Raw genomic sequence first — 20,318 nt, 5'->3', positions numbered from 1 at the left:
AGGAGGTCCCTTGTCATTGAGCTTAACATGGAATCGGGCAGCACTCAGTGATAAGAGAGAAGTTCACCACTGAATAGTCTAAGTGAGCCTGATACATCGGGCTGCCACATAACCTAACCTAACCTAGATTGGTATAAAAAGCATTTTCCAAAAATATTTTGTAATGAGACCACTGTGACCAAATGCAAAAATGATGGATTTATATGTGAAAGATAGATCTTTTAGTCATGTATAAAAATGTGTTTGACATTTCCAATATATGGCCTAAAAAGAAGTGGAGGTAGTGCTCCTCGAGAGAAATATGATCATTGTGGCAAAATGAAAAAAGTTGGGGTTCCAGATTTATAAATGGAAGATAGATCTTAAAGTCCTCTATCTGAAGGTTGAAACGGCTATTGCAAAATGTGGTTGGGAGTCTCAATATATGAACTGGAAAAAAGTGCAGACACTGCTCCTAGAGATAAATATGACAACTGTGACCAAATGGAAAAGAAGGGGCATCCATATTTATATGCGAAACATAGATCTTTTGGTCTTCAAAGCGATGATAAAAAAACGGATATTTCAAAATGAATTTGGGGGTCCCAAAATAGGGCCTGGAAACAAATGAAGGCACTGCTTCTCGAGAGAAATGTAACCAATGTGGCCAAATGAGAAAAGAACATTCAGATTTTTAAGTGCTAAATAGATTGTGTAGTCCTTTGCCATATTAAAAATAATATTGCAAATGGTGTTTGAGAATTTCAATATATATCCTACAAAAAGGGGGAGGCACTGCTCATTGAAAGAAATTTGATCACTGCAGCCATTTCGACAAAGCCGTATTATAAATATACCTAAAGAGAACTTTATATGCAAACTATATCCGAAAGACCAATCTAATCAAAGGAGGATGCGAGTTGCCTCTTTGGATGAAGTAGATGTCAGGTATTTTCGTCTCACAGGACACGCAAACGGATACCTCAAGATAATCATAACATAAATTGCTGGGTTCAGAAGGGAGAGGTAACTGGAGGTGCCATATTGTAGCTGCATATCGTCATCGCCTATATGTGGCACAATGGACTGAATAGTCTAAGTGAGCCTAATACATCGGGCTGTCACATAACCTATATGTGGCGGTCTTCCACCCAGCACAACGCTAGAATTGTAGGAAGATATTGCCATGAGGCCGCCCTCCAATGCCATTGTTATTCCCTCATCACAGGCATCGTGAATTAAGTGATTAACTGATTGCAAATATTTTCAATACAGGAGGGTTCCACCTGAAGATGACATGTTTTGGATGGTTTGTCCTTTTGCACCAGGTGCTGGTGGGTGGCGAGTTTACAGTGTTGCATCACCGAGAGCATTTTGAACTGATGCTGCAGTTGCTGTTCCCGTGTATTGGAGTGACATCCAGTGGCAATCCGCATGGCTGTATTTTGCAATGTTTGAATATTTTTCTATTGAGTGTTGCTTATACTGGGGGGATTGGCCTTTAGACCCGCATACCAGCCAATGAATTCTGGATCTTATTTCTACTTCCATTTTCGAATGTTTTTCTTGGAATCAAATTTGTATGTACATCTTCAAATAATAGAATCTAGAGATTCCTTTATATGAGTTCATACAGTCCATCATAGAATTTAGCCTTTATGGACAACTGAATACCGACACGCCAACCTTCAGAATAAAATGCTAAATGTAATCTGAGTTGAAAACGTCCAAACATAGTAGTAGAGACTTTATCGCTTTAAGTTTCATCAGCGCATCACTGATAAAAGATTTTTCCTATGTACATTGTACTTTCCGTGATTTCTTCACTATATATTCATAGAAATGTGCCTAATGTATGTTCGATTACCAATCAGACTCTACAATGGAATCCTTGTTATTTCTACTTATTTTACATTTAACATTGAATGCATTTGAAGTGAGATGCTTCCTAAAATTGAAAATTGATTAAAATCATAATGAGCCATTGTTTCTATTGGGAAATATAATACTTGCTCGCTACGTCGTCATATGTAACTTCAAACCTCTTTTTGTTTTGCTTGTGGAAAGGATTTCTTTCCTATTTCAATTTTATCTCCACTCGTTTTCTATATGAAGAATGGGTTATGGGAAATTTACCTGTATTTCTAGTAACAATTCCTGTCGCCTTCTGCGCAGCTCCAATAATAATTTTTGCTGTTCGGGTGTCAATTCTGAAAGGAAATTGAGAAAAGAACATTAATTAAAGGATCATGAATGGACACTTAACACAAGCGGCAATAGGTAAAATAGGTAGACAAATTGATTTTGCACAATTTTATAGAATTACAAAAGGATTTGATTTCAGGGCCATGGAGGCTAAAACGATTTTCCTTATAAGTATGTCATGAAATAAATTTCCGACATGTATGTATTTTCTATTCAGATGGTTTTAATTCTTAATTAAACGAAAAATATTGGCTTATGACAGCTGTTCTCAGATTTCATAGTGGCTGAAGTCATTAACCAATTAAGACCGATAGAAGCAAGAGCATACGAAAACATTCATAGAAACATGAAATAATAGAGGCTGGATATACTGATGTCTCTGGTGCTGCTGGTAGTCTTATATTCAACACAAAACCAATTGTAGAAATTTAAATATGAAATCCCTTCCTATCATTATGAATGGAACGAGTGGAAGAATGTCAAGGTATTTAACAAACAACTCCCTGACAAGAAGAAAAAAACAACAAAACATTTGTTGCTTCACAATTGAATGAAAGTCTGTCTACGAAATAGTTGTGCATTGGCATATAAAGTCAAAAAAACCCACCCTCTTCATAATACTCATATAAGGGGAAGCCTCCCTCCCCTATATACAGGAGATGTATGTTATGCTTGGTGACTAAAACATGGCCCATTTGAATCAACAATGAATGAACAAATGCAAGTGAATAAATAAATGCTATGGCAGTTGGATTCAGGTGTCACCAACGAGTTTAGAGCATCGCCTTTTTGTATGCCAATATTGGTGATAAATTTGTGATTGGTGGTCAGACAAGATTTCTGATATTCCTGTCTTTTTGTTGTCGAAAACAAAAAGACTTTCACTGGACGTGCCTCCCGCAAGGCTGGTTACTAAATTTTCGTTCATCTATTATGCCATGGAAAATGTATATTTATTTCTACTTGCTATTGGCCGCTGGATATATGTGTCGTCGACCTATTTCCCCACCTTCTGCCGTGTGGTTGTTGTTGCTTACCTGGCATCCCAAAATCATTTCGCCCCGCCGTCGTTGTTGTTGATGATGATGTATACGATCTAGTATCCATAATTGTTGTTGCTATCATAATTATTGAATTATTTCATATTTAATTACTTTCGTTTGTTTGCTAATCAAACCTCTTTCCAATTATTATTATTATTTTTCTCTTTTTACAACATTTTCATATATTCCACATTCCTGTTTACACACAAAAAACAACACAAACAGACACACACTCTTGACTCAAAAACACTACACAATTTGTTCTTTATCTCCTTTGGCTAGCCCGTAAAAACCGTTTATATGGTAATAGTCATCAATTAGTTAGTTTTATTATTGTTTTACATATTAATTGTGTATGCTTTTATTTAATTTATCTTTATAGTTTACTTAATTTTGGTCAAATCGCGTTTTTTTTTTTGTTTCTTCGTTCCGTCGATCTCTTGTTCTTGTTTGCATTAATGAATGCTCACAATGTTATCGATAGCAAATATTCTCATTCGATGATTTGCCAACCGATACGATGTGATTCGATAACTATACTTTACTTTCGTGAGAGTATTGCCAGTTGTCAATTTGTTTTATCGTTACCACTCCTATGTTACGGAGAAGTGTTGCCAATTTCTTGTAATAGTGAAATAACGAAAATGAAATTTAAGAAAGATTTTAAATTGAACTTATAGGATATTCCAAACAGCACGAATGAAAAATATGACAAGAATATATAAAATATACAATTTTTTATATTGAAAAATGCATAGCATACTATGATTGAAAACTACTTCAATACCCCTTCTCAATCATATAATCCAATCCATTTACAGAGATTTTTGAAACAATTGTTGCTAATTGATTTGAAGTTTCTATTGGTTTAATCTCGATTATTTGTTTTTGTATTAAATCACGAACAAAATGGTGTTTAATATCAATATGCTTTTGCTCGTTTCATTTCAACATTCGAAGCCATGCAAATTGATCCGTTATTGTCTTCGTAAATAATTGCAGGTTCATTCTTGATTATTTGAAGATCTTGAAGTAGTCCTCTGATCCACGCTGCTTCAGATGCTGCTGAACTGAGAGCAATGTATTCTACCTCACTGGAGGATGTGGCTACAGTTTGTTATTTTTTACTAGACCAGGATACAGTGCAGCCGAATACCTTAAAAATATAGCCACTGAAAGATTTTCTATCATTTATGTCACTACCCCAATCGGCATCGGCATATCCAATTAGAATATCATCCTCATTTGGTTCAAAGACAAGTTTTCTGTTCATAGTTCCTTTTAAAAATCTTAACACCCTTTTCAGTGCAATCCAGTGTTCTTCTGAAGGTTGCTGTTGAAACCTTCCAAGATATCCAATATGATAACATATATCGGGTCTCACATAAAGCATAACATATATCGCACTTATATTATTGGCAATACCCAATAGATGTCGTCTTTGCATATTGGTCCAATCTTTCATTTCTGAACTTGCACTCAAAATAGCACAGACTCATTTTTAAAGTATTTTTGGGTGATTTTACCTCACACCTGTTTCAAAGGCAATTTTGGTATTCCCTATTGGCGGTAAAGTTAAACTAACATCATTAATGCTTTGAGACCACTCGAGATAAATTATCGGAAAATATCAAAATATCATGAAATTGGTTCTACCGTGTTTTCTCAACCTTAATAAATAATCCGGTTCACGTGTACAACCTTAAAGTAAACTGGACTACTTATTGTAACTTTAATTGGATTAAAAGTTAAAGAGATATAATTATGTTATATACTATTTTTTACCGATGTATTTTGATTTTATCGGCTAAACTCGAACCTTTAAGTAATAAACTTTTAGATTAGAGGTGTACACGTGGCACGAAATTGTCGTGACTCACAAGAGTTTTCGTGAGTCACGCTCATGCCAACGCCGTGAGTGTGCCTGAGCGTGATTAACAAACCAAACGTCGTGCGTGAGTCACGAAAATAATTTCTTTGTGTGTGTGCGTGAGTAACGAATTTCGGAAAAATACGCTCACGAAAAAAAATCCCGCCCACATACATAAAACACTTCCGAGATGAATTCATTTACAATTTTAGTGACACATGGGATGTTAAGAGTTTAATAACGCTCTTGATTTTATTCATGCTCATGTTTTCAAACACATCCTAAGGTAATTTAGTCATACAAATTTTCAGGTAACAATATCGTGCTGGAGTGTGCGTGAATACGATTTTTCAGTCGTAAGTGTGCGTGAGTAAACTACCCAGCGGCGGAAATCGCTCTTCATAAGGCCTTTTAAAAGGTATTTATTTGATTTTAATTCGAGGGGGGGGGGGGTTGTTCAAATTAAAAAAAAATATTCATATAATCTCATGTGTAGAAAATTTTATTTATGCATAGGTATGTATACAATATTTTTATAATATTAAATTGATCCGACGGGCTTTTTGGGCAGCAAATAAATCAATGACTTCTTCAGTCGGCACATTTATTCGGCGATGAACCGACATTAATGCCAATCCTTTGAGTCTACTCTCGCTAGTCGAATTTCTAAGATACGTCTTTAATCTCTTCATTGTTGAAAATGAACGTTCGGATGAGCACGTAGTAACTGCAGGGATGGAAAATGCAGTACTATAGTACTTTTTTCAAAACGTGTTCACCCCGGTCAGTACCGTCCTGCCAGCATTTCAAACTACTGTTAGAAAAGCCATTTTATTTTTTGTGAAACGCCAAGCGCAACCAGCTTGTTATATTTTATTTAAATAAAAACGAAAATAAAGTTCTGAAAACATAGATATTACGCTTAAAATTGTGAAAGGTATATGGTGAACAATTTTTGACTTTCCAAATGGAATAAAGTGATAGTTTTTCAAATATTTTTCCAGACACGCTGCCTCCATTGGGAATAAAAGTATTGGCTGATAGACGCTACAACATTTAACTTACAACTTGTAACTCAAAATCAATCTCTTATTAATGCATAAAAATGTGTTAAATGTGATGAGGTAGTCGTATAAATGTTATATTTATGATAATTTATAAATGTTTCATAAAATTAATAAACATCTAAACAATCGTGTTTTACTTGACCACAATGATTCTTTTACAACTATCTTAAAATGCACTTCGTCTGATTGTTTGAAGGGGCTCTTATTGGCGTCCTTCTAAATGTATCCATAAGGGCTCCTAATAATTGCACTCATGCGATACTTTTTTGCAGTAACTTGGCGTGGTATAACTTCTCAATAGTGACGGCGCTTTTCCGAGGAGTTTTGGATATCGTATACGACTGTTTTCGACGTAGTGGGGATTCTCAGAAGCGCCCCCAAATTCAAAAAATGTTGGCAGGGGTAGTACCCCCGCGAATGATTTAGTACCTTTTGTGTATACATTTTTGAGTCGATATCAGATTTATGGTACAATAGCTTTGACCAAATATTTTAATATTTTGAGAAAGTCTTTATCAACCTTATTTGCTAATCTTCTTCTTTATTTTGCATATCCGATATTCGGATGTAAAGCGATCATACAATGTTACATTGTGTTTTTTTTTTTCAATTCTCATTTTCTTATAGTAATTGTGTCAGCTCTCGATTCTTAGCAGCATGTATTGTATTTGTTTCATCCCTGTATCCTGTCCAATCTTGAATGTTTTTAAGCCAGTACATTTCTCTTCTGCCTCTGCTTCGGCGTCCTTCAATATTACTTTTTAATATAGATTGTACAAATTTGTATTTGTCATTTCTCATTAGATGACCCAAATATGCGACTTTCCTTCTTTTGACCGTGTTTAGTAGTTGTCTGTCGGTATGCATTCGTCTCAGAACTTCCTGGTTTATAGTGTGGGAAGTATAGGGTGTCTTCAAGATTCGTCGATAAATCCACATTTCAAATGCCTCAATTTTTTTTTCGTCAGCACTTTTGATGGTCCAGGTCTCCACTGAATACAGTAGTACAGACCATATATAGCATTTGACGAATCGTATTTTCGTTGCGAGATTTAGTTCGTGGTTTGTGAGTGTCTTTTTGTATTTACAAAATGCGTCTCTGGCCATCTCCACGCGGCGCTTAATTTCGTTACTTGTGTTCCATTGGTCGTTTAATAGAACTCCAAGGTATTTAAAGTTTTTGACCCGTTCAACCATTTCACCTTTGGTTTTCAGTGTAGTTTCGTTTATACGCTGTTTTCGACTTACAACCATGTATTTTGTCTTTCTGATATTTAGTTTGAGGCCATATGATTCACTTGTGTGTGTGAGTTTGTCTAGAAGTTTTTGTAGACCAGATATACTGCTAGCAATGATTGTGGTATCATCTGCATAACGTATGTTATTTATAATTTTGCCTTGCACCTTTATACCAATTCTTTCTCCCTCTAATGATTCCTGAAATATTTTCTGGGAGTAAATATTAAAGAGGAGCGGTGATAATATGCATCCTTGCCTGACTCCTTTAGAGTCCTCTGTCAGTTCACCATTTATTTGAATTCTTGCAGTTTGGTTCCAGTATAGATTTTGGATGCATCGAATTTCTTTTTCATCTATTCAAATATTTTTCAATATTTCAATTAATTCATCATGCTGGACTGTATCGAATGCTTTTTCATAATCTATAAAACCTATATACACATCTTTCTGAACATCTTTGCATTTTTGTACCAGCACTTGGATTGACAGTAAAGCTTCTCTGGTACCCATACCTTCCTTGAAGCCGAATTGGGATTCTCCCATAGCACTTTCACATTTGGAGTATATTCTCATGTGTATTATTCTTAAAAATATTTTTAAAGTGTGACACATAAGGCTAATAAGCCTGTATTCGCAGCACTTTTTGGCATTAGATTTCTTTGGTATTGCAATAAAGGTTGAATTTAGCCACTCGTTGGGATATTGACCTGTATCGTATATATAATTAAACAGTCGAACAATGAGTGAGATGTTGTTTCCATCTATGAGTTTTAAAATTTCAGAAGGGATTTCGTCAGGACCGGTTGCTTTCTTATCTTTTAGTATTTTAATAGCGTATTCCACTTCAGATTTTGTGATTGGGGTTCCTGTTATGTTGGCACTCCAATTGTGTTCACATCTGGAGCGATGCTCATCGGTAAACAGTTTTTCAATATATTTCTTCCATTGGTTCTTTATTTGTGATGTTTCAAAAATCGGTTGATTGTTCTCATCTATAAGCACTGCAGGTGATATCCTTCTATACACTCCGGAAGCTTCTTTTAGTTTTTTGTGTAAATTGTAGTCATCGTGTATGGACTGCAAATATTCAATTTCTCGGCATTTTTGATTGAGGAGATCATTTTTTGCAGCTCGTATTGCTATGCGTATTTCTTTGTTTATTTCCCAGTAACGTTCAAAGTCAACGTTTTTATACCTGCTTCGTTCCGCACGAAGCTCCATAATTTCTTCTGTCATCCATTCTTCTTGAGTTCTTATGACTTCTAAGATAACTTCTTGTTACATTAGCCATAGTATCTTTGACGTTGCTCCATATATTATCTACATCATTTATATCGATGCATTGGAGTTTGTTTTTGATTTGCTCCTTCACCTCGTTTCTGGTTGATGGGTTATTGAGTGCATCAGTATTTATCCTGTGAGATTTCTTATTTCCTTTCTGGATTCGTGCTATTTTGATTCGCATATTGAGCATCAATAAATTGTGGTCGGATGGTACATCAGCTCCCGGGTATGTAGAGCATTTCGTTACACAGTTTTTAAATCTATTGTTGATGAGTATGTAATCAATCTGATTACGAACGATATTCCTTCTGTTGTCTAGAGGTGATCTCCATGTGTAGAGTCGTCTGGGATGTAATTAGAAAAGTGTGTTGGTTAGGGTCATTTTAAATTCTTGGCAGAATTGAATCAGTCGGTCTCCTCTTTCATTTCTTTCGCCGAGTCCATATCTTCCTGTTACGCCATATACTTCGTCATTGCCTACTTTGGCATTGAAGTCGCCTTGAATTATTGTTATTTCATGTGATTTCATCATTTTTAGTAATTGGGATATTTCTTCGTAGAAATGCTCAACCTCGTCGCTGTTTCGATCACATGAAGGAGCATATATTTGTATGATGTTTATGTTCAGGGGCTTTGCTGAAATTTTTATCATCATTGACCTTTCTGACATTGGATAAGATCCAATCACACATGCTGCAATGTGATTTTGAACAATAATTCCTACACCTCTTCTGTGTATTCCTTCCATATTTCCAGAGTGATATACTGATATATTTTGGGATTTAAAAACGCCGCATTCTGTCCATCAGGTTTCACTGACACCTAGTATATCAATTTTGAGTCGATTCATTTCGCTAATTGTGTTGTTTAGTTTTCCGATTTCATATAAACTTCTGACATTCCAGGTCCCAATGTTTAGTTGTTGCTTACTTTTACCTCCGGGGATTCTTAGCACCCTCGTTTGGCCGGAGACTGAGGGCCGTGTGTTTAGATTTGTGTTGTTCATATTGTATGATTTTCAAGGGAAGTATACTTCAGTGGTTTCCCGTTGCCTTCTGAAGGGTTTATAGTTTTCCTTCTGTATCTCAGCCGCCCCAGTCGAGAACAGACGCTGTTTGCAGCCGCCCAATGTGGGAACAGACACTGCTACCTGTTGGTCCGCGAGAGGTATTTGATTTCCCTCTTACCACCCATATCTGGGAGGCGTTCCCCTATCCGCCACCTGGGGACGCGCCCTGTAGGGGTAATAGTCTTTTACAAATATGGCAAAACAGACATGTTCATGTGGGAAGAAAATCTCGATTTTGTAAAAGACATAGTCAATCGATTTTTTATTTCGGTAGAAAATGTCAATTTTATTTCTATATAGAATTTTTGCAAAATTTTATTTGTATAGAAAATTTTGTCAAAATTTTATTTCAATTGAAAATTTTGTAAAAATTTTATTTCAATTGAAAATTTTGTAAAAATTTTATTTCTATAGGAAATTTTTGCAAAATTTTATTTCTATAGAAAAACTTTTGCAAATTTTTTTTTCTATAGAACATTTTTGCAAAATTCTATTTATATAGAAAATTTTGTCAAAATTTTATTTTCTTTAAAAATCGGTCTCTTGACAATAATTTTCCAGTGAAATTTTTGTTGAAATTTAGTAAAATGTACCTTTCCGCTCAAAAAATCCCATTTTTGTACTTTCTAAAAAATTGTATTTTCCATCCCTGAGTTACTGGCAAAGTGACCAAAATTTTTAAAAGAATGTGCACGTTTGGAAATATCTCTTTATAAAAAATAAATCACCTTCTTCAAAGGAATTGATTTCGTATTGGACGTCTGATTTCCACATATTGAACAGAACATTGGCTTTCGTGGTAGAAGTTGTCGCTAAATAAATAAGTAAAATTATTATAAAATTAGTATTATAATGTAATTCAATATAGTATAATATTCGTCAAAAAATATATATTTGCCGCATATTTGACACTTCAGCTACTTAAAAAAACAAACACCGCGACTTGCTCCAACGAAATCACAAACCCGAATGAAAAAACACGTGTTGCTTTAAATTGTGCAAAATTATTTTTATTCTCAACTTTCGGTTACTTATAAACTTACGGCATAAGGGCTTATCAAAGGTCTCTTAGATTAAAGAAGTCCGCATATGAGAAAAAACAAGTCATTTTTTTTAAGCCGTTATATTGTTTGTGACTCGTTGTCGAAAAACTTATAAATTGGCTTACAGCATAAGGGCTTTTCAAAGGTCTCGTAAATTATAAGAGCTTGCTATGAGAATATGAGTTGCCTTTTAAAAATCGTTTCATTTGCCTCGTTGCAAGAACAAATTGTAATTCACAATACCAAACAAGGCCTCTTAGGAGTTCTTTAAAATGTGTCTTTAAACACATGTCCCAGATAAGCCATTTCAAAAGGCCTCAACAAGTATGCTATGAGAAAAGGGATAGCGATCTTAGTAAATAAAGACCTTTTTTAAGGCCTGGTTCTTGCAATGAATGATGAATGAGTACCAACTTTTTTTGTAAAGAAGGAAGAGGTCTTACAAAAGGGATTATTTTATAAGACCTAATCGTATGAGTATTGCCTCTAAAATAAGGGCTCCGTGAAAGATTTAAATCGAAAGTGCTCTCGATTTACGCCGCTGGGTATTTCTCACGTGCACACCTATATGTATTTAATATGGCATCAACACTGGTTGAGCGTAAAAATATTATTGCGTTGTATAGCATAGTTTTCGGCGCTTATTTCAATATAAATGTTGTGGAGTGTGTCTCCGATATGAGCACCTCTTTAGTGTTGTATTTGGTTGTGATATTCGATTCCATCTAAGTTATCCCAACAAACACAACGATGAGCATTTTTCGTAGATGACGCTATATCAATTTGATAGTGAATCTCATCTTCAACATTAGTTCAAATGGCCTTGCATATTGCTTGCCTTCAACAAATTTTCCAATGGGTTTGAAGCATTAAAATTAAATCTAGTTTGAAAAGTTGTTGCTACTATGTTGAGAAATTGTTATTAACGTGTTGAATTCTACTGTTGAGGGTAATGTCTGTTTTTTGTTGAGAACGCGATTTTCTCAACAATTTCTCTAATTGAATTCTAAGCTAATTCTTTGAACAAATGTTTGAAAGCGTATTGAATATAAGCATTTTTCCAATGCTTGTGTTTATTGGGATTTTATTGTATTTTGGTAATAGCGTTTAACAAAGCTCAAAACTAACATATTATCATACATTGGAATGGACCTCTCGTTAGGGGACACCACCAAAATTTTGGCGACTGTGAGTTTTCAATTCTATCGTATTTTGCGCACAAAAACATTCATACATTTCATACGTATTTTGCGGTTTAAAATTTTTTTCTTTCATATTATGTGCAACATTTCTTCGACCCAAGATTAGAATGCATCTCTGAATTGACTACTTAACTTAACTGGCTCTTTTGGACTAATTTATATTGTGCAGTTTTTTCGACAACAGTACAGAGTGCAACTCTGAAACGGCATTTCACTCATTTTTCTCTGTTGGAATAAAATGAACTTCCCGCTATAAAAAAAAAACGACAACTATACAATGAAAATTATCCCTACTGGAAAAATGAATTTGCACCATCTTTAAAATGAAAATCTTTGACCTATCACCAAAGATATTTATATGAAGATGTCGTTTTTATAATCCTATTATAAGGCCGATCTGGGTCCGTATTTCATTACCCTGCCAAGATTTTTTGAATTTGGGGGCGCTTCTGAGAATAAACACTACGTCGAAAACAGTCGTATACGATATCCAAAACTCCTCGGAAAAGCGCCGCCACTATTGAGAAGTTGTACCACGCCAAGTTACTACAAAAAAGTATCGCATGAGTGCAATTATTAGGTGCCCTTCTGGATACATTTAGAAGGACGCCAATAAGTGTCCCTTCAAACAATCAGACAAAGTGCATTTTAAGATAGTTGTAAAAGAATCATTGCGGTCAAGTAAAATACGATTGTTTAGATGTTTATTAATTTTATTAAACATTTATAAATTCTCATAAATATAATATTTATACGACTATCACATCACATTTAACATATTTTTATGCATTAATAAAAGATTGATGTTGAGTTACAAGTTACATGTTGTAGCGTCTATCAGCCAGTGCTTTTATTCCCAATGGAGGCAGCGTGTCTGGAAAAATATTTGAAAAGCTATCACTTTATTCCATTTGGAAAGTAAAAAATTGTTCACCAATATACCTTTCACAATTTTATGCGAAATAACTATGTTTTCAGCACTTCATTATCATTTTTATTTAAATAAATTATAAAAATCTAGTTGTGCTTGGCGTTTCACAAAATATAAAATGGCTCTTGTAACAATAGTGATGGCAAAATACTTTCATGCGAAAAGTGATGGCAAAATACTATCACAGTTGGCGATTGTTGCAGTGTCACTTACGAGTCTGTGGTAGCGATGAGGATGAAATGGAACTTTGAAATGCTGGCAGGGTAGTAGAGACCAACATTGCGGATTTTCTTTGGAAAAGGTTACATACTTTGGAAGGAGAGATGCAAGTTATCAATTCAATAAAACCTCATACACATTACATTTTCAAAACCAACATTTAATTATATTTCAACTGTAATTTGCCTTATAAAAAAGGGATTTCAAATCCACTTTTAGTAAAATTCGAGCGTAATGTGATTGGGCTATAAGTTTTCTTTCCTTAATATAAAATTTAAGATCAAACTAATTTTTCGGCAAAAACATGTGAGAAACACGTCGAAGCAAAATTCATTATATTTTGTTGGCAAAGACCTCTAGTGCTTCAGTTTTGCAATGACAAATATGTGTCATAAGTTGGGTACTAGCTTCCAGTTTGGCTGCTAAAATCAAAAACAGAAGTTTACTTTCTTTTAAAAGAGAATGTTTTCTTTGAAATAAAAAGTCTATTTTCTTTAATATAAATTATTAAAGGAAAATAGCGGTACAAAATGGTAATGCAAACCTAGTACCAACCATTAATCAGTGCTTTCATGATAGTATTGCCAGTTTTAAATTTATTTTTTCGTTGCCACTCCTATGTGACTGTGAAGTGTTGCCAATTAAAGGCTCGAAATATACTGGTTTTGAAGTGCATTTTTTAGAGGGCAAGTGACAGTTGAAATAGAGTTAAAGTGGACTTTGGAAGTGCAATGTGAATGAGGTATAAAATGCTTCTATTGGAAACATAATTTCCCATAAAAACCATTTTTTCGGGGTCGCTTAGACATTTCATTCCATTGTGATCACGGTTGCCACTTGAGCCATAAATAACCTACCAAAATTGAATTTTAAAAAATATTCAATTAAAAATTAATTTGATTCAAGAATTTTTTTTTAATTGAAACAAAAATCTATCATAAAAATTAATAGTATCAAATAATTTTTTAATTGATTTTCAATTAATTTTTTAATTGATACTATCATTTCTGTGATTGAAGACATTTAATTAAAAATTAATTGAATCAATTAATTTTGTGATCGAACACAAAAACCATTTTTTCGGTATCACTTAGACATTTCATTCCATTGTGATCACGGTTGCCACTTGAGCCATAAATAACCTACCAAAATTTGGAGAAATTTTACCAAAAACTACCAAAGAAAAAAATTTCATTTTTTTAAATATTATTTCTATACAAAATGTTGTCAACATTTTACTACTGTAGAAAATGTTGTGAATATTTTATTTCTATAGAAAATTTTGTGAAAATTTTATTTCTATAAGAAAATTTGTCAAAATTTATTTCTATAGAAATTTTTGGCAAAATTTTATTTCTATAGAAAATTTTGTCAAAATTTTATTTCTATAGAAAATTTTGTCAAAATTTTATTTCTATAGAAAATAAAATTTGGACAAAATTTTCTATAGAAGTTAAATTTGGACCAATTTTTCTATAGAAATAAAATTTTGCCAAAAATTTCTTTAAAAATAAAAGAAATAAAATTTTGTATAGGAATAAAATTTCGACAAAATTTTGTATAGAAATAAAATTGTGAGAAAATCGTCTATAAAAATAAAATGTTGACAAAATTTTCTATAGAAATAAAAATTTGACGAAATCTTCTACAGAAATAAAATTTTCTATAGAAATAAACTGTTAACAACATTTTTTATAGGAATAAAATTTTGCCAAAATTTTCTTTAGAAATTAAATTTTGACAAAATGTTGGATAGAAATAAAATTTTGACTGAAGTTTCAATACAAATAAAATTTTGACAAAATTTTCTTTAGAAATTAAATTTTGACATAAATTTCTATAGAAATAAAATTTTGACAAAATTTTCTATAGAAATAAAAATTTCACAAAATTTTCTATAAAAATAAAATTTCCACAAAATTTTCTATAGAAATAAAATTTTGTCAAAAAATTCTATGGAAATAAAATTTTGACAAATTTTTCTAAGAAATAAAATTTTCACAAAATTTTCTATAAAAATAAAATTTCCACAAAATTTTCTATAGAAATAAAATATTCACAAAATTTTCTATAGTAATCAAATTTTGACAAAATTTTCTTTAGAAATTAAATTTTGACAAAATGTTGTATAGAAATAAATGTTGACAAAGTTTTCTATACAAAAAATTTTGAGTAAATGTTGTATAGAAATAAAATTTTGACAAAATTTTCTTTAGATATTAAATTTTGACAATAATTTTTATAGAAATAAAATTTTGAAAATTTTTTGTATAGAAATAAAATTTTCACATAATTTTCTATAGAAATAAAATATTCACAAAATTTTCTATAGTAATAAAATTTTGACAAAATTTTGTATATAAATTTTGTAATCGTCTATAAAAATAAAATGTTGACAAAATTTTCTATAGAAATAAAAATTTGACGAAATCTTCTACAGAAATAAAATTTTCTATAGAAATAAACTGTTAACACCATTTTTTATAGAAATAAAATTTTGCCAAAATTTTCTTTAGAAATTAAATTTTGACAAAATGTTGCATTGAAATAAAATTTTGACTAAAGTTTCAATACAAATAAAATTTTGACAAAATTTTCTTTAGAAATTAAATTTTGACATAAATTTCTATAGAAATAAAATTTTGACAAAATTTTCTATAGAAATAAAAATTTCACAAAATTTTCTATAAAAATAAAATTTCCACAAAATTTTCTATAGAAATAAAATTTTGTCAAAAAATTCTATGGAAATAAAATTTTGACAAATTTTTCTAAGAAATAAAATTTTCACAAAATTTTCTATAAAAATAAAATTTCCATAAAATTTTCTATAGAAATAAAATATTCACAAAATTTTCTATAGTAATCAAATTTTGACAAAATTTTCTTTAGAAATTAAATTTTGACAAAATGTTGTATAGAAATAAATGTTGACAAAGTTTTCTATACAAAAAATTTTGAGTAAATGTTGTATAGAAATAAAATTTTGACAAAATTTTCTTTAGAAATTAAATTTTGCCAAAAATTTCTATAGAAATAAAATTTTGAAAATTTTTTCTATAGAAATAAAATTTTCACATAATTTTCTATAGAAATAAAATATTCACAAAATTTTCTATAGTAATAAAATTTTGACAAAATTTTGTATATAAATTTTGTAATCGACTATAAAAATAAAATGTTGACAAAATTTTCTATAGAAATAAAAATTTGACGAATTCAAAAAATTTTCTATAGTAATCAAATTTTGACAAAATTTTCTTTAGAAATTAAATTTTGACAAAATGTTGTATAGAAATAAATGTTGACATAGTTTTCTATACAAAAAATTTTGAGTAAATGTTGTATAGAAATAAAATTTTGACAAAATTTTCTTTAGAAATTAAATTTTGACAATAATTTCTATAGAAATAAAATTTTGAAAATTTTTTGTATAGAAATAAAATTTTCACATAATTTTCTATAGAAATAAAATATTCACAAAATTTTCTATAGTAATAAAATTTTGACAAAATTTTGTATATAAATTTTGTAATCGTCTATAAAAATAAAATGTTGACAAAATTTTCTATAGAAATAAAAATTTGACGAAATCTTCTACATAAATAAAATTTTCTATAGAAATAAACTGTTAACAACATTTTTTATAGAAATAAAATTTTGCCAAAATTTTCTTTAGAAATTAAATTTTGACAAAATGTTGCATAGAAATAAAATTTTGACTAATGTTTCAATACAAATAAAATTTTGACAAAATTTTCTTTAGAAATTAAATTTTGACATAAATTTCTATAGAAATAAAATTTTGACAAAATTTTCTATAGAAATAAAAATTTCACAAAATTTTCTATAAAAATAAAATTTCCACAAAATTTTCTATAGAAATAAAATTTTGTCAAAAAATTCTATGGAAATAAAATTTTGACAAATTTTTCTAAGAAATAAAATTTTCACAAAATTTTCTATACAAATAAAATTTCCATAAAATTTTCTATAGAAATAAAATATTCACAAAATTTTCTATAGTAATCAAATTTTGACAAAATTTTCTTTAGAAATTAAATTTTGACAAAATGTTGTATAGAAATAAATGTTGACAAAGTTTTCTATACAAAAAATTTTGAGTAAATGTTGTATAGAAATAAAATTTTGACAAAATTTTCTTTAGAAATTAAATTTTGCCAAAAATTTCTATAGAAATAAAATTTTGAAAATTTTTTCTATAGAAATAAAATTTTCACAAAATTTTCTATAGAAATAAAATATTCACAAAATTTTCTATAGTAATAAAATTTTGACAAAATTTTGTATATAGAAATAAAAATTTGACAAAATTTTGTATAGAAATAAAATTGTGAGAAAATCTTCTATAAAAATAAAATTTTGACAAAATTTTCTATACAAATAAAAATTTGACAAAATCTTCTACAGAAATAAAATTTTGATAAAATTGTCTATAGAAATAAATTGTTAACAAAATTTTCTATAGAAATAAAATTTTGCCAAAATTTTCTTTAGAAATTAAATTTTGACAAAATGTTGTATAGAAATAAATGTTGACAAAGTTTTCTATACAAAAAATTTTGAGTAAATGTTGTATAGAAATAAAATTTTGACAAAATTTTCTTTAGAAATTAAATTTTGACAATAATTTCTATAGAAATAAAATTTTGACAAAATTTTCTATAGAAATAAATATTTAACAAAACAAAAATTTTATTACTATAGAAAATTTTGTGTATATTTTATTTCTTTACAAAATTTTATTTCTTTTATTTCTAAAGAAATTTTTGGCAAAATTTTATTTCTATAGAAAATTTTGTCCAAATTTAATTTCTATAGAAAATTTTGTCCAAATTTTATTTCTGTAGCAGATTTTGTCAAATTTTTATTTCTATAGAAAATTTTGTCAACATTTTATTTCTATACAACATTTTGTCAAAATTTAATTTCTAAAGAAAATTTTATTAAAAATTTATTTCTATAGAAAATTTTATTTCTGTAGAAGATTTTGTCAAATTTTTATTTCTATAGAAAATTTTGTCAAAATTTTATTTCTATAGAAGATTTTGTCACAATTTTATTTTTATACAAAATTTTGTCAAAATTGGAAATAAAATTTTTAAGAAGATTTTCTCACAATTTTATTTCTTTAGAAAATTTTTGGCAAAATTTTATTTCTATAGAAATTTTTGGCAAAATTTTATTCCTATAGAAAATTTTGTTAAAATTTTATTTCTATAGAAAATTTTGTAAAAATTTTATTTCTGTAGCAGATTTTGTCAAATTTTTGTTTCTATAGAAAATTTTGTCAAAATTTTATTTCTGTAGAAAATTTTGTCAAAATTTTATTTCTATAGAAAATTTTGTAAAAATTTTATTTCTATCGAAAATTTTGTCAAAATTTTATTTCTATAGAAAATTTTGTCAAAATTTTATTTCTATAGAATATTTTGTCATCACTTTATTTCTATAGAAAATTTTCTCATTTTTTTATATGTATAGAAACTTTTGTCAAAATTGTAGTTCTTTAGCATTTTTTTGTGAAAATTTTATTTCTATAGAAAATTTTGTCAAACGCTGGTTAAAAAAATTTCTTTATTATGCATCTATTTTGAAACAATTGAAAGTTCCAAAAATAACACCGGACTATTGTGCATTTGATTTGATAATCGTGACTGGCCAAATATAACGGTCAACCACCATTACCTCTATTCAACAACAGTGAATACAACTCTGTTTTAAACATCTCATACGAATAAAAAACAAGTTTGTGTCTTAAGTCTTTTGTTTTGTAATTGCACATAATAAACAACAGCAAAGACAATATCCACCATAAAGCAATGGCAAAAGTAATTAACAAATGAAATAAATGTCTTTCAATGAATAAGCATACCAACATCAACAACAACAACAATACAAACAGCATTAAATAACATTGGCGGGAATAGAGCCGAGCCCAAAAAAGCAACAGTAAATGTACACAAAAAAATGAAATGAAATGAGAAAAAAAAACAACTAAATCTCATTCCGTTTAGTCTGGCGTGTGTGTGTGTTTGAAACTATAATCAGCATATACAACATACTTAGTTTACATTCTCATAGACGCCGTGGAGCCAACAACAAGTTTATTCAAAGTCTACAAATAAGAGCTAATTTGTATATTAAATTAAATTTTCCAAATTTGTCACTTTAAATGTCCAAGAATTGTGTTCAATTTATTTTATTCATCATTGGTTTGATGTTAATGCTGCTATGTGAAATAAGTGCCTATGATCCAAGTGATAAGAAAATCGCTTCAGTATTACCACCTGAGGGAATGTTTGAAGCTTTTTACCCCCGAGAAGTTGATGGAATACCCAATGGAGCTTCGAGACCTCCCCATGCTCATGGTAGCTTCTTTAAACATCGCAATCCTGCATTGGTGGATACAAAAAATGCAGCTGCCTATGGTTATCGTTTTGATGGTAAACGCCGTTTCAATTTCGATTAAGCTATTCACATGAAGTGAGGTATTGTTTTGTGTAGAAGACTTGAAGAAAATGTAAAATAAAAGTTATGGATATTGAAATATGTAAAACCATGATTTGCATTTATGCTTTTGTGAGTTTTTTTTTGTGCGTAATTGAATAGAGAATGGTGGGTTAAATCGAAAATGTTGAGTTATATGATCACTTCTAGAATACTCCCACATTTAAGGAGGATTTTCTTTCCACAATCGCTCTATATTTTATATCAGCTTCTTTCTGTTTAAAGTTCTCCACTTGTTGTTAAAAAAATGTATTCTTAGGTTTGTAAACAGTTTCATATGTTACTACTGAACCGTCAATAGCGAATGGGTGCTGGGGGGAACACATACCAAACACACACACAAAATTTTTTTTCTTTAATCAAGAAACTAATTGATCCAAATAATTTTTAATTGAAATGTCTTCTATCACAGAAATGATAGTTTATATTAAAAAATTAATTAATTAAAAAAGCTTATGAAATCATTTTGATCTATTGCATTCGGAAATAAAGTGGGATTCCAGGGTGATAGTGTGATTGCTTTATATTTATGTGGAAAACCACAAGTTGCCATCGTTAGAGCCTCCTGCATATAAATTCTCGTGCCACTGCTCGTTACCGTGATACTGGCAATGCTGCATTGCGTTCGTACCACAG

At 30.3% G+C, this 20,318-nt stretch overlaps 1 protein-coding gene across 1 annotated transcript; it reads left to right on the top strand.

Annotated features, from left to right (window-relative positions):
- Window positions 1-19,049: 19,049 nt before the first annotated feature.
- LOC142227472 (uncharacterized) lies at window positions 19,050-19,731 on the top strand. Its single transcript, XM_075298032.1, has one exon. The coding sequence runs from the start codon at window positions 19,348-19,350 to the stop codon at window positions 19,642-19,644; it is 297 nt and encodes a 98-aa protein (XP_075154147.1). The 5' UTR covers window positions 19,050-19,347; the 3' UTR covers window positions 19,645-19,731.
- The last annotated feature ends 587 nt before the right edge of the window (window positions 19,732-20,318 follow it).

Source organism: Haematobia irritans, chromosome 2, assembly GCF_050003625.1.
Source record: "Haematobia irritans isolate KBUSLIRL chromosome 2, ASM5000362v1, whole genome shotgun sequence".
Lineage (NCBI taxonomy): Eukaryota > Metazoa > Arthropoda > Insecta > Diptera > Muscidae > Haematobia > Haematobia irritans.
Note: the sequence above shows the minus strand (reverse complement) of the source record. Positions and strands in the feature narration are given on the sequence as shown.

Bases quoted from the DNA above. Each gene is read 5' to 3' on its own strand.
- LOC142227472 (XM_075298032.1), top strand. From the start codon at position 19,348: ATGTCCAAGAATTGTGTTCAATTTATTTTATTCATCATTGGTTTGATG.